This window comes from Trachemys scripta, chromosome 9, assembly GCF_013100865.1.
Source record: "Trachemys scripta elegans isolate TJP31775 chromosome 9, CAS_Tse_1.0, whole genome shotgun sequence".
In the NCBI taxonomy this organism is placed as follows: domain Eukaryota; kingdom Metazoa; phylum Chordata; order Testudines; family Emydidae; genus Trachemys; species Trachemys scripta.
Window position 1 is genome coordinate 52,747,029 of NC_048306.1, and position 14,577 is coordinate 52,761,605.

The 14,577-nt window shown below is 48.0% G+C and overlaps 1 protein-coding gene across 2 annotated transcripts in view; it reads left to right on the plus strand.

The window, feature by feature from the left end:
• The first annotated feature begins 196 nt into the window (after positions 1-196).
• The window catches only part of PFKL (phosphofructokinase, liver type), a 41,630-nt gene continuing 27,249 nt past the window's right edge, over positions 197-14,577 (plus strand). Inside the window, exons 1-2 of one of the 2 annotated variants that reach the window (XM_034781098.1) lie at positions 197-353; positions 12,511-12,584. In XM_034781098.1, the coding sequence (XP_034636989.1) occupies positions 266-353; positions 12,511-12,584 (162 nt within the window). In that variant the 5' untranslated portion in view covers positions 197-265. The remainder of the gene's footprint in view (positions 354-12,510; positions 12,585-14,577) is intronic. The other variant, XM_034781097.1, reaches the window with a different exon arrangement.

Here is a 14,577-nt window from a genome sequence, read left to right on the forward strand (position 1 = left end):
GGGTATCAGTGGGAGGTAGGGGTTGCTGGGGAGGGGGTGTCACTGCAGGGGGTGTCAGTGCCTGGAAGGGGGGGGGGTCGGGGCTGTCTCTATATGGGGGCGGGAGCTGGGGTGTCTCCACACGCGGGGCTGGCAGTCTAGGGCGCAGCAGCAGCGGGGCGGGGGCCCGGGCAGGGCGGAGCGAAGCTGAAGGTCGCGGGGAGGCGGCGCTCGGCTGGCTGCTGCCCGTACTGTGCTGGCGGCGGGGAGGCGCTGAGTTGGCGGGATGGCGGCGGCGCTAGACCTGGAGAAGCTGCGGATGTCAGGGGCCGGTATGGCCCTGGCGGTGCTCACCAGCGGGGGGGACGCACAAGGTGAGCCCCCCGCCCCCTCCGCTCCCCGGGGGCTGTGTCCCGCCCCCCCCCGATTCCTCCGCTCCCCGGGGGCTGCCCCCAATCCGCCCCCCCGACCCTGGGGAGGGGGCTACACGGGCTCTTCTCGGGCTCGCTCCTCGCGCGCGCTCCCCCCGCCCCCGAGGTTCTCGGTTCGCACGTGCCCAAACCCGAGTCACGTGTGCTGTTGGTGAACGTGCCTCTAGTCATGGCGACCGGCCTGAGCAATAGATCCCAGAGGCGAGGTTCCGCCCTCTGAACAACCTCGCGGGGGAGGGGGCGCCTTTGCTAATCGCCCCCAGAGCGCTCGATGGTCGGGTGGGCAGCTCTGAGAGGTCCATCGCAGAGCCTGTGTGGGGTTGCCAGACATCACCAGTCGATCCCCGAGCCCTTCCCGGCCCAGGTGGCATGGTAGTGCCTGGGTCCTGGAGGACAGAGGGGGACATGCTGGGGGCCCTGCTTGGGCAGAGGGCCTGGCCAGTGGCATAGAGGTCAGGACAATGCAGGGGAGCCAGGTGGGGATCCCCTCTCACCCTGACACCCATAGGTGCAGCACCCAGGCCTCTCGCATGCCAGGCCTTGCCTGTCGCCATGGTGCCCTGCACTTGGTCACACGGACTGTGCACCTGGAGCTGCGGGCGCTCAGCACCTCTGAGAGCCAGGCCCCAACGACCCTCAGCTCTGCCATAGGGCTGTATTAGCCCCACAGCTGCCGTGAGGGGCACAGACCCAGCAGGGTGAAACGAATGAGGCACGTTGCCCTGCTGTCCCCAGCAGCTGTGCCTGCTGCCTGGCTATGGCCTGCCTGTTTGTCTAGTGGCCGCTGTGGGGTTACGCTGCCCTACTGGCTTCTCTTATATAGTTGCCAAGTGTGTGAGCCAGATCAGATGGTGGCCCCAGGAGTGACCTGCAGTGAAACTGACTAGGGATTGGAAATAAAGGGAACAGTCTACAGCTGTCCCTACCAGGAGATCAGTGCATTACCACTTTATGGCATAGCTATTAAATCTGTGATTAGGGTGATGGTAATACTGGGTGTTTACACTGATAGCAGAGATTTCAGAGTAATGAAAGATCTGCTCAGTTACAGTCAGGATGTAAAGAAACGGAGTTCCTATATTGTATCTTTTTTGTTTTAGGAGCATTTGGCATCTTAAATGTTTTTTTTTTTTTTATAATCAGTTTACCTTTAATATGGGTAAAAAAAAATCAGGCCACTAACATGCTGTTTGCTGCCATCACATTGTCCACTCTGCTTGTGTGAGCTACACCTTTCCTGTGTCTGTCTGGTGTATTTCAATTGTCAGCTCTTTGGGACAGGGACTATCTGGTATTCTGTTTGTACAGTGCCTAGCACAATGGGGCCCTGGTCTTGGTTAGTCCTTAGGCACTACTGTAATAACCGTGAGTAATAATAATAAGCACTGAAACATCAAGAAATAGCAAGAGTGCATCTAAACTCTACCCCTCATAAGAGTCTATAATGATATGAGCACAGAGTGCTGTTCTTATTAAGGCATAGATTCTTTTGATTTAAAGAAACATTGCTTAACACAGCAGCAAGGGCATGGTGGAATCTGCAGCCTGCCACTGTCTGCTCTGACCTCTGCAGTCCAATGCCCACCTTCCAAAATGAAGAATAAGCTTTAGTGTCTGTATCTGCCCCCTGATGTAATACCAACAACTGCTCCACACATGCTATTTCTAATATAAGGGAAATATTAGGGTGCCAATTCCATCTTCACAATCACAGCCCTGTGAGCACTAAAGTGGTTTAAAATAAAGATCAAGAACAGATTTTATAATGGCGACAGTGTCATTTATATTTTCATTCTCACACTCCAAAGGGGCGGAACCAGCTGTGCCCAGGCATTCCAGAAATTTCACCTTGAGACAGAGAGCAGTTCTGGAAAACTTGAGCCTGAAAGGTGAAAGTTTTGGAAAACGATCAGCAACTGAAAACACGGGGTTACTATGCAAATTTTTATATTTTTTCCCCTTGTTTTCAGTTGACTCCTCCCTCCATAATCTGTTTTCATTTCTTATTGAGTAATCTGTCTAAATTAGATTGTAAAACTTTATGGCAGAGACTTTGTCTTTTCACTTGTCTAAAACAGCCATCCACACCAGCAGTGCTATATAGATCATCATAATACTCATAGTTATGTCCTTTGGGGAAAAAAACCCCAAACAATTCCTCTTTCCTTATTGTTTACATCTTTCAAATACTTGTAGTTATCATGTTCCCCCATTAGCAGTCATTTGGCAAAGTTCTGTACACTTTAGATCTCCTAATCTGGCCTTAATACCTAATTTCTTGGCTTCTTTGTGCCTCAATTTCTGAATCCTACTGTTGCAGTAAAATTTATTTGCATGCAATATGAACATGTTGAGCTCTATGGGCCAGATCTTCAACCTGTGTAAATCAGAACAGATCCCTTGATTTCAGTGAAGTTACACTGATTTACACGAGCTGAGGATCTGACTCAGCATGTTTATTGTAAAGATAATGCACTCCAAATATCACAACCCCTTTTTACATTCCTCTTCTTCCCTAATGGCAATGGTAGCGATAGGTTGGAAAACAGAGATCTGGTGGTGCCTAAATTAACCTTGCTAAGCTTTGTTTTAGGGTGTTGGACTAATGAAACCAGAGAAGGAGGAGCCTGCCTGCCTGATAGACGATACCCCATTTCTCCAAATATCGATTCAGGGAAGCACTTAAGCACATATTTAAAGTTAGGTCTATAAGCATGTGCTAAAATGCTTTCCTGAATCGGGGCCCTAGCGATCAGCCCAGCACTTACTGATATCCTGCCAATGCATTTTCTCTTGCAGATCCACAAGGCTGCGATTACTGTATTTTTCCTCTGTGCAGTTTCATTCTCAGCCATAGGATAAACTTGTAGACAGCTTGTTTAAGTCTCATGTGGATTAGTTTGTTTTACGTGCTGCAGTCCAAGGATTAGCTAAAAAGTCAACATTAGATTCTGCTAAGTGCTGGAATTCTGGGACAAGTTTCGGAGGGGTAGCCGTGTTAGTCTGTTTCAGCACAAACAACGAGTAGTCTTGTGGCGCCTTAAAGACTAACACATTTATTGGAGCATAATCTTTCGTGGGCTATGACCCACTTCTTCAGATGTAGAAGTGGGTCATAACCCACGAAAGATTATGCTCTAATAAATTTGTTAGTCTTTACGGTGCCAGAAGACTCCTCGTTGGAATTCTGGGAGTGGCTCTGCCCTGAAGGAGATCTTTCTAAGACGCCTCTGGCCTGTAGACAAGTGCTTGCACAATCTGTTCTAGCAACTTCACTCCTACTTCACTGATGTTTGTCTGGCAGGGCAAAGAGCATGTTAATGATGAAAGTACAGTACATAACTGTAGTTACTACAAACACTAGCAGGTGAGTAACTGTATAGCCCCGGGGAAGTTAATAGATGCAGTAAAGCTACTCACGTGTGTAAGTGTTTGCGAGATCTGGCCCAGTGTAACTAAACCGGTGGTTTTCAACCTGTGGTCCATGGACCTCTGGGGATATGCAGACCATGTCTAGGATTTCCAAAGGGGTCTGCACCTCCATTTGAAAATTTGTAGGGGTCTGCAAATGAATAAAAGGTTGAAAACCACTGCTCTAGACCTGATAACAGCTAGGCACTGGCAGGTGACAAGTTGTTATTGCTGCTCCTGATTGGTTGAGAACTGCACTTATGCTGTTTACCTTCTTTCCCCCACCCTAATCCATTAGTCTGGCTGTCTCATTCACCTAGATTGTAAACTCTTGGGGGGATGGGCTGTCGCTTCTGTGTTTATGCCTAGAATGATGAGGCTCCAATCCGGTTGGCCTCAGGTACTACTGTAATGTTCATGTTCATGTGACACCACTGTATTCTCCGATAGTCTGAGCTGCTTATGTCCTAGTTTTGCTGCCAGAGTCAGTAACAGCACAAAGAACAGCTAACTAAGGCGTGAACAAACTGTTCCATTTCTAACCCTTTTTTCCATCTGCCTTTGCTCAGGGTAGCTGGCATGGCACTCTGCGTGTTGAGGAGCCCCAGGAGGGCTGCAGCTCACATTTCTCTGGATTGCAAGACAGTGATAAATCTCTGGGGTTGTTTGACCATACAGCACTGCTTCTCTTCATAAACCCCCATCTCCATTTTTCTTTCTTGTGGCATCTTTGTGGGCAAGCTTGTAACTTTGAGCAATGCTTTTGCATGTCACCTCTAAACAAAGGTTAGAAGGATCCCCTTTGGCAGATATTTGAGAAATCCTCTTGTTCAATTTCCTGCAGCATCGGGGTTTTGCAGAATCTGAGCTGTTACTTTAAAAAAAACAATGTTTCTAGCACCAGTGTATTTTGCCATAGCTGGTAGCCTAAGCCCTCTGGCTGGTATATGCCAGATACATTTTCAAGGCCTGCCCCTTGATAAAAGGTGATTGTATGTCTGGGCAGGGATTCACCTGGCCAGCTATGTTTTTGCTTTAAGTGACTGGCTTAATTTTTTTAACAAAGAAAAGTGATTTTTAATACATTTTAACACACACAAATATATTGGGTCAGATTAATCTCTGGCAATGTCACTGGAGTCAGCCCATTATGAATACAAATGAAAGGCTGGCTTGTTTGGCAGTGTGGTCTCCTGAGCCAAAGTTAATACAGCCTGAATCTTCATAGGAAGCATCAGGACATGGAGGTATGTTCAAAGAACTGCTAGCCATCCTGTTCCCTATTGGCACAACTCTAACCCCAAGGGACAGACACTGAAGTTTGCTCTGTATGAAATGGCAGTGCCAAACACAGGACTGCCTGATGAGAGCAGTTGCTGTGGGATCTGAAACTGAAATTACCCAATCAGGTGGGGAAACAGCTGAGACTTGCTACATTATCTTCCAAGGGCCTAAAATAGACTTTGGTTGAAAGGAGCACGCATAGAGAAAGGGAGGAACCAAACAGTTCTAGCGTTGTGATAAGTAACAGGAAAAGGGGATAGATGTGAAGGAAGAGCGTTAAGGGGAACCTGCTCTATGCTACTTAACGTTAATCAGCACTCGTGGTCAGATGTGGTAACTAAGGGTATGTCTACAACAGGGGTTGGCAACCTTTCAGAAGTGGTGTGCCGAGTCTCCATTTAGTCACTCTAATTTAAGGTTTCGTGTGCCAGTAATACATTTTAACGTTTTTAGAAGGTCTCTTTCTATAAATCTATAATATATAACTAAACGATTGTTGTATGTAAAGTAAATAAGGTTTTAAAAATGTTTAAGAAGCTTCATTTAAAATTAAATTAAAATGCAGAGCCCCCCGGACCGGTGGCCAGGACCGGGAAGTGTGAGTGCCACTGAAAATCAGCTCGCATGCCGACTTTGGCACGCATGCCATAGGTTGCCTACCCCAGTCTACAATATGACATTAGGTCGATTTTATAGAAGTCGATTTTTAGAAATCGATTTTTATATAGTCGATTGTGTATGTCCCCACTAAGCGCATTAAGTCGGCGGAGTGCTCCTCACTACCGTGGCTAGCATCGACTCACGGAGCAGTGCACTGTGGGAAGCTATCCCACAGTTCCCACAGTCTCCGCTGCCCATTGCAATTCTGGGTTAAGCTCCCAGTGCCTGATGGTGCAAAAACATTGTCGCGGGTGGTTTTGGGTACATGTCGTAAGTCTCCCCTCCCTCCGTCCCTCCCTCCCTCCATGAAAGCAACTGCAGACAATCATTTTGCACCTTTTTTCCTGGGTTACCTGTGCAGACGCCATAGCACGGAAAGCATGGAGCCCACTCAGCTCACCACTGCTGTTGCGAGCATTGTAAACACCTCGCACATTATACTGCAGTATGTGCAGAACCTGGCTAAGAGACGGCAGCACGAGGATGATTGTGAGGAGGACATGGACACAGACGTTCCTGAAAGCACAGGATGTGGCAATTGGGACATCATGGTGGCAGTGGGGCTGGTTGATACAGTGGAATGCCGATTCTGGGCCCAGCAAACAAGCACAGACTGGTGGGACCACATAGTGTTGCAGGTATGGGATGATTCCCAGTGGCTGCAAAACTTTCGCATGCGTAAGGCCACTTTCCTGGAAATCTGTGAGTTGCTTTCCCCCACCCTGTAGCGCAGGAATACCAAGATGAGAGCTGCCCTGACAGTTGAGAAGCGAGTGGCGATAGCCCTGTGGAAGCTTGCATCGCCTGACTGCTACTGATCAGTCGGGAATCAATTTGGAATGGGCAAATCTACTCTGGGGACTGCTGTGATTCAAGTAGCCAATGGAATCACTGACGTTCTGCTATCAAGGGTAGTGACTCTGGGAAATGTGCAGGTCATAGTGGATGGCTTTGCTGCAATGGGTTTCCCTAACTGTGGTGGGGTGATAGACGGAACGCATATCCCTATCTTGGCACCGGGCCACCTTGCCAACCAGTATATAAACTGCAAGGGGTACTTCTCAATGGTGCTGCAAGCACTGGTGGATCACAAGGGATGTTTCACTGACATCAGTGTGGGATGCATGCATGACCCTTGCATCTTTAGGAATTGTTTGAGCGGCTGCAAGAAGGGACTTACTTCCCAGACTAGAAAATTACTGTTGGGGATGTTGAAATGCCAATAGTTATCCTTGGAGACCCAGCCTACCCCTTGCTCCCATGGCTCACGAAGCCATACACAGGCAGCCTGGACAATAGTAAGGAGCAGTTCAACTATAGGCTGAGCAAGTGCAGAATGGTGGTAGAATGTGCCTTTGGATGTTTAAAAGCTTGCTGGCGCTGTTTGCTGACTAGGTTAGACCTCAGCGCAACCAATATTCCCATTGTTATTACTGCTTGCTGTGTGCTCCATAATATCTGTGAGAGTAAGGGGGAGACGTTTATGGCCAGGTGGGAGGTTGAGGCAAATTGCCTGACTGCCAATTTTGAACAGCCAGACGCCAGGGCGATTAGAAGAGCACAAGTAGGTGCGCTGCACATCAGAGAGGCTTTGAAAAACAGTTTCATGACTGGCCAGGCTACGGTGTGACAGTTGTGTGTGTTTCTCCTTGATGCAAACCAGCCCCCTTTGTTGATTTTAATTTCCTGTAAGCCAATCGCCCTCCCCCCTTCGATCACAGCTTACAAAGGAAATAAAGTCACTATTGTTTTGAAACCATGCATTCATTCTTTATTAATTAAAAAAAAAAGGGAGATAACTGATAAGGTAGCCTGGGTGGGGTGGGGGAGGAGGGCAGAAGGGAAGGACAAGGCCACATTGCTTATTGTAGCCACACTACAAATCGAAACTGTTTGAATGACAACCTTCTGTTGCTTGGGCCATCCTCTGGAGTGGAGTGGCTGGGTGCCCGGAACCTCCCCCCCATGTTCTTGGGCATCTAGGTGAGGAGGATATGGAACTTGGGGAGGAAGGCAAGCGGTTGTACAGTGGATGCAGCAGCGGTCTGTGCTCTTGTTGGCTTTCCTGCTCCACCAGACACCTGAGCATGTCCGTTTGCTCCCCCATTAGCCTCAGCATTGCATCCTGCCTCTTCTCATCACGCTCACTTAATGCTTTCCTGGACTCTGCCACTGAATGCCTCCATGCATTCAGCTGTGCCCTATCAGTGCAGGAGGACTGCATGAGCTCGGAAAACATGTAATCACGAGTGGGTTTTTTTCACCTTCTAATCTGCGATAACCTCAGGGACAGAGATGATAGGGGGAGCATAGAAACATTTGCATCTGCGGAAAATGGGGAGTAAAATTTAAAATGATACATTTCTGAGAACAAAAGGGAGGCTCTTTCACAGTGAATCAAGCAATTCACAATAGACAGCACATGTGTTTTAGGTACAAGGTTGCATTTTGCCTTTTATATTGAGCGCCTGCCGGTATGGTGACACATCACACACAACTGGGCAACAGAATTCTGTTTCCAGGCAGCCATGGTAAGCCAAAGGGTACGCGGGTTTGGCTTCTAACATCTTCATAACATGTGGGAATGTTTTCAAACCGCAGCACCCTCCTTTCCCATAGCAAGCAATGCTGGTTGGGTTTGCCATTTAAAAGGAGGGGCTGCGGTTTTCGGGTGGATGTGCAGCACACCCCTCCCCCTACCCCTCCGCATGGCTATTTGGGATGATCCCTTCACCCCTCCCCCCACCGCGTGGCTATTCTCAGGGATGATCCCTTTTAGCTAAGCGCAAACAGCCCAGCATGAATGGGGTCCTTTTACTGTTCCTTTACAAAAATTCCCCTATTTCAACTAGGTGACCATGAATGCTATCACTCTCCTGAGGCTGACACAGAAAGATATAGACCGAATGTTGCTTGAATGCGACCAAAACCCAGGACCATTCGTTGCCATGCTTTGTGCTGCAATGATTCCAGACTACTTCCTACTGGCTTGGCGTGGTAAAGTGTCCTACTGTGGAGGATGAAATAAGGCAGCCCTCCCCAGAAACCTGCAAAGGCTTTCAGAGTACCTCCAGGAGAGCGTCATGGAGATGTCCCTGGAGGATTCCCGCTCCATCCCCAGACACGTTAACAGTCATTTCCAGTAGCTGTACTGGCCATGAATGCATCCCAAGTCTTCAGGGCAAATCAAACATTAAACACTATTGCTTTTAAACCTGTAGTGTAGTGAAAAATGTGCACTCACCAGAGGGGCCTTTTCCACCTTCAGGATCTGGGATCCCACCTTGGGAGGGTATTGGCTCCAGGGTGATGAAAAGGTCCTGGCTGCTGGGGAGAACGGATTCACCGCTTGCCTGCTGCGCATTCTCCTCCTCCTCCTTCTCCTCTTCCTCATCCACAAAATCCTCCTCTGAGTTGCGTGAGACTCCCCCCTTGCAGGTGTCCATGGACAGTGGTGGGGTAGTGGTTGGGTCTCCCCCTACAATGCCATGCAGCTGATCATAGAAGCGGCATGTATGGGGCTTTGACCTGGAGTGACCATTTGCCTCCTTTGTCTTTTGGTAGGCTTGCCTGAGCTCCTTGACTTTCATGCAGCACTGCTGTGTGTCCCTGTTGTAGCCTCTGTCCATCATGCCCTGTGCGATTTTGGCATATGTATTAGCATTTCTTCTTTTTGATCAGAGTTCTGCCTGCACAGATTCTTCTCCCCATACAGCAATCAGATCCATTGTCTCCCTTTCGCTCCATGCTGGAGCTCGTTTGCGATTCTGGGGGGACTGCATGGTCACCTGTGCTGCTGAGTTCACCACGCTGACCAAACAGGAAATGAAATTCAAAAGTTCCCGGGGCTTTTCCTGTGTACCTGGCCAGTGCATCGGAGTTGAAAGTGTTGTCCAGAGTGGTCACATTGGAGCACTCTGGGATAGCTCCCGGAGGCCAATAACGTCGATTTGCGTCTGCACTACCCCAAATTTGACCCAGCAAAGTCGATTTTAGCGCTACTCCCCTCGTCAGGGAGGAGTACAGAAGTCGATTTTAAGAGCCCTTTAGGTCGATGGAACGGGGTTGCTTGTGTAGACACATTCATTGTAAAATCGACCTAACACAGCTAAATTCAACCTAACCCTGTAGTGTAGACCAGAGCCTAGTGGGGAACCAGCCATGGAAAGGAGCATCTCACAGTCAGTTAAATTAATAAATTTAAATTAATGGAGATATCCCATCTCCTAGAACTGGAAGGGACCTTGAAAGGTCATCAAGTCCAGCCCCCTGCCTTCACTAGCAGGACCAAGTACTGATTTTGCCCTAGATCCCTAAGTGGCCCCCTCAAGGATTGAACTCACAACCCTGGGTTTAGCAGGCCAATGCTCAAACCACTGAGCTATCCCTGATTCTGGAGGGCTCATCCTAGTCCATTGTGATATTCGTTCACAAGCACCACTCACTTTGATGCTCTCTAATCAGGAGTTGTCTGAGCCTGGAATAAATAGTAAGGCGGTTACAGATCCTTGGATTTACTAGACCACTAATGAAGTATCTGCCTGTGTAACGCCGACTGACCCCGGTCATCAGCCGGCCAGATCGAACCAGGGACCTCTGGAGCATAGTGCATGAGCCTCTAGGGCAGGAGCTAAAAACCAACTGGCTCTTAGCTAAGGCTGTAGAGCAGACTCATTTAACTCTCTCTCTAAGTGGGCTCAGTGCCACTAGATGGGACAGAACACCACACCCTGGAGGTGTGTGGGTTACACCTGCACTGTATATTGCTCTAGGCAGGGGGGATTGATTTAAATCAAAGCGAGTGGGAAGCCTCAATTTAAATATATTTTGATCAGCCTTTTCATTTGTACTTCAGTTATTTCTAAAGAAAGGTGCACATTCATTGGTTGATATAATCATTAAAATACGTTGATTTACAACTAAATAGATCCTTGACGCTATATTTGGTACATCTTTTTGCTATCTAGGAGGGTACACTATAACTATGTACATTTATTTAAGCAACTATATAGCTTAATATTTTCAGATTCTTATAAACTGTACATTTTTAGTATGTCAGACAATGGTGAATGAGATATTGCTTATTTACTAACTGAGGCTTCCCACTCAGTGATTTAAATCGCTTTGATTTAAATCAATCCCCCCTGTCTAGAACCAGATACAGCGCAGGCAGGTACTTCACTAGTGGTCTAGTAAATCCAAGGATCTGTAACCGCCTTACTATTTATTCCAGGCTCAGACAACAACTGATTAGAGACAGCCAAAGTGAGTGGTGCTTTTGAACGAATTTCACAATGGACTAGGATGAGCCCTCCAGAATCATTTGACTTTTGGCCTAAATCAGATTGACTCCAAATGCTTGGAGATGAAAGGCTGTTAACTGACTGTGAGATACTTATACTAGATAATTAACTTTTTGTGCATGATTTGCATCAAGCTGCATTAGGATGGGTAACTGGAATTTAATTAAACACACACAACAGCATGTGAAGTTTATTTGTATTAAAACAACCTTACATGTTTTGGATACCTATCAAAACAAGTTTCACATTTACAGTTAAATGATTTCTTAAACAGAGGAATTAACTGTATTTTTGTTATTTAAATCGGATTTATTTTGTTTAAATTATAATATATTTTCCTAAATAACAGTTTTAAAAAGAAAAGCTTATAACAAATAAAAAAATCCAACTTAATTTTAAAAAATCAGATTTTTTTTAATTTTTAAAAAACTCCGATTTTTATCCACCCTCCTTCTAGTCCAGCACTTTCACAGGTGGTCACTTTAATTTTGGTTGTAACAAATGGGTTTGATTGTTTCTGTCTGGTGCACTCCCCATTCTCACATCTTTTCAGATAGGGGAAGGAATTGCAAAGCTTTAGACGAGAAGCTTTATGGTGAAATTTGCTATGGTTGTCAATCTAATAGCAGTGGCTGAAAGAAACTAAAAAACAAAAACAACAAAAAACAAGCAAACACCCTGCTCCCTCCCACCTCCAGCCCCCCCCCCCCCCCCCCAACACCCCCCTCTTAAAATTGGTCCTGCTCTCATGTCTCTCTCTCCTTCCTCACCTTAACTTTCACATGTTCCTTCCTCATCCCCTCTTGTTTATTCTCTCTCATTTCTACATTCCTTCCCCGCCTCTTCATTTCAGCCTCTTCTCTTTTTCCCCCAGAAGCCATCTGGGGTTCCCCATTTAACCCTGCCGGGCAGGCAAAAGGTTAGCCGCATGCTGGAGAATACAAGAGCTAACACCCGCTGTCAAAGACAAAGAATATTGTGAGGGCAAGGTTTAGGTTGAAGCTAGCCACTGGGAAGGCCTGGTAATCTATATAATCACAGTGCAAGAGGAATGTGGGGGGACTGAGGTACTGTGAGCCTATTTATTCTATTGGGTCTGGTTTAGCTGTAGATGAGGAAGTGGTTGTTTATAATGTGTTACTTTCTTGTACATGAAAACTACTTACCTGTATTAAGTGTAGCTAGCTTTCCTACTCCTGGTCTATGTATCTGTTGTTGAATTGCCTTAGTCCATCATTTTGATGGTGAGAAATAGTAATAAACCTATACTCTTACTCCCCCAACTTTGTGATAGCTCTTGAGATTATAAATTGGGAAGCTTTGATCTAATAGCAACCTGAACCATATTGAAACTCAGGACTATAAGGACCAGTCCCTGTTTTGTGGCCCCTATGCCCAAGTGCTCAGTATTGACTGTGGTTTATTTTGTACTCCCTTTCCAGGTATGAATGCCGCCGTCCGTGCCGTGACTCGCATGGGAATATACGTTGGAGCAAAAGTTTTCCTGATCTATGAGGTTCGATTCAGTATTTTTTTCTCTCATTCTCAAGGGGTAGAGATTGTATAGCTTTGTCCTGTAAATGGCTAAGTGCCACCTATGGAACTTGGAGGGGGAAATAAGCTGGGGCTTGGTTATGCTGTGATAGTGCAGCATCCTTTCACCTCTAGTGACCTGTGCTCAGAGGCTGCCTGTGACAGGGAAGGATGATCGCACCCCTGCTTTGCAAATGATTACACGGAGGCGAAAGAGGAGAAGGGACTTGCCCTAGATGGAACCCAGGAGTCGTGACTCCTAGTCTCCAGTGTGTTAACATCAAGTTGGCGTGACTGGTGGCTTCTTCCTGGGGGAAACCCCAAACTGGGATAGACGGGTTAGCTATAGCTCGTGACAGATTCAACTGGCAGAGCTGTTGGGCAGGAGGAGCTCTTTCTCTGAGCTCCTTGGTATCGTGATCCCTACAATCATGGCCATTTCTTTTCAAGGGTCCCCTCTCCCCTCCCCCTTCACTCCCACGGTCTTGCTCAGCTTCATTTGTGGTGACTTCAGTTTAAGGCAGAGAGTTGCCAGGTTCTTGGCACAGTTGCTGCTGGGTTTGCAGCCGGGTTGTGCGGCCGCATCCAGTTGGGATTGACAGAGATGGATTAAGCTTTTGTGGGGCCATAGGCCAGAGCAAGTGGGGGGCCCCTCCCCACTCCCCCACGCTCCTGCCAAGGAAAAGGGGTTGGGCATGGGGGCATGCCATCCCGCCCCCTCGCCTGGTGCGCCAGCGGGGTGGGTGGGGTGGGCGCTTCCCCTGCTCCCCAGCAGGAGTGCTGGGGCAGCAGGCGGAGTGGGGCAAGCCCCTGTGCTCTGATCCCACTCCCTGGAAGGAGCTCTGGGTGGGTGGGCAGAGAGGGTCGGGGCCCCTGGGGATGGGCCCCATTGGCCCAGTGGCTAATGTGCCACTGGGGACGGAGGGTTTTCTCGCTGTGCCGTTACAAATGGAAGGTACAGTTACAAATGGAAGGTGCAGTTCTAGCTCACTTTGCCAACAAAGGCTGGCCCCAGGCTTGCAGTGGAAACCATACACTAAATAAATACACGTGCAGCCAACATCTAACCACATTGATGACCCTAACGTGGGTGGTTTAATTAAGGTCTGCTATCTCCACTGTCTGCCAAAGCTGAAACTGCACACTAAATAAACACACATGCAGCCAACATCTAACCACGCTTCGTTGTTATGATCCCTGCTCTTTCTCCTTGGACTCCTCCAGCCCCGAACAAAGTCAAATCTGGGCTGTTGAGCTTGTCCACTAGCAAATGAGTGTAAAAGTGGATGAAACACAGCAGCTGGCTATTTTGGGGAGGGGGCAATTAAGAACCCCCCTCTTTGCCTTTGTTCAGCCCTCTCCCATCCCAGTCGCCCCTTCTCTCCCCACAAGGAGCTGGATTACAAATGCCAGCTGCTTGGAGAGCTAGTGAAATTTTAACGGCCATTCACCCCTGCAGCTGTTGCCCAGTAACAGTCAATGGGAGGGTGTGGCGTGTGATCCCCGCTTGAACTCTCTGGACGTCCGGAGCTTTGTTCTGTTCCTTCTGTGCGAGTGTGCTGCTGGGGACTGCTGCATGCTGCTTCCAGCCACCCCAGCAGCCAAAGTGTCTCATAGCAGCCTTTAGCTTGGGTGGATTCTGTGCAGCAAAATGTTAGTGCTCCTGGTCTCCTCCTGGTGCTCATGAGAGTCGCTTCCCACCGCAGGGCCATGGAAACCAGGCCCTCTTCTGGTGTGAAGTGGCACAGTGTCATTTACTCCATTGGCTTTACACAGGCTGAGGATCTGGCCCTTAGTTTTTTATTTTAAATGTTTGAACTAAGCTAACTTCTCCCCTTCCCCCACACTAGGATGGCCAGGTGCCTGGTTTTTGACCAGAAAGTCTGGTCGAAAAGGGAACCTGACAGTGTCCAGTCACTGCGGGTGGGGGAGGCAGGAAGGCACCAGGTCATCACCGCACCAGCCCCTACTCAGCT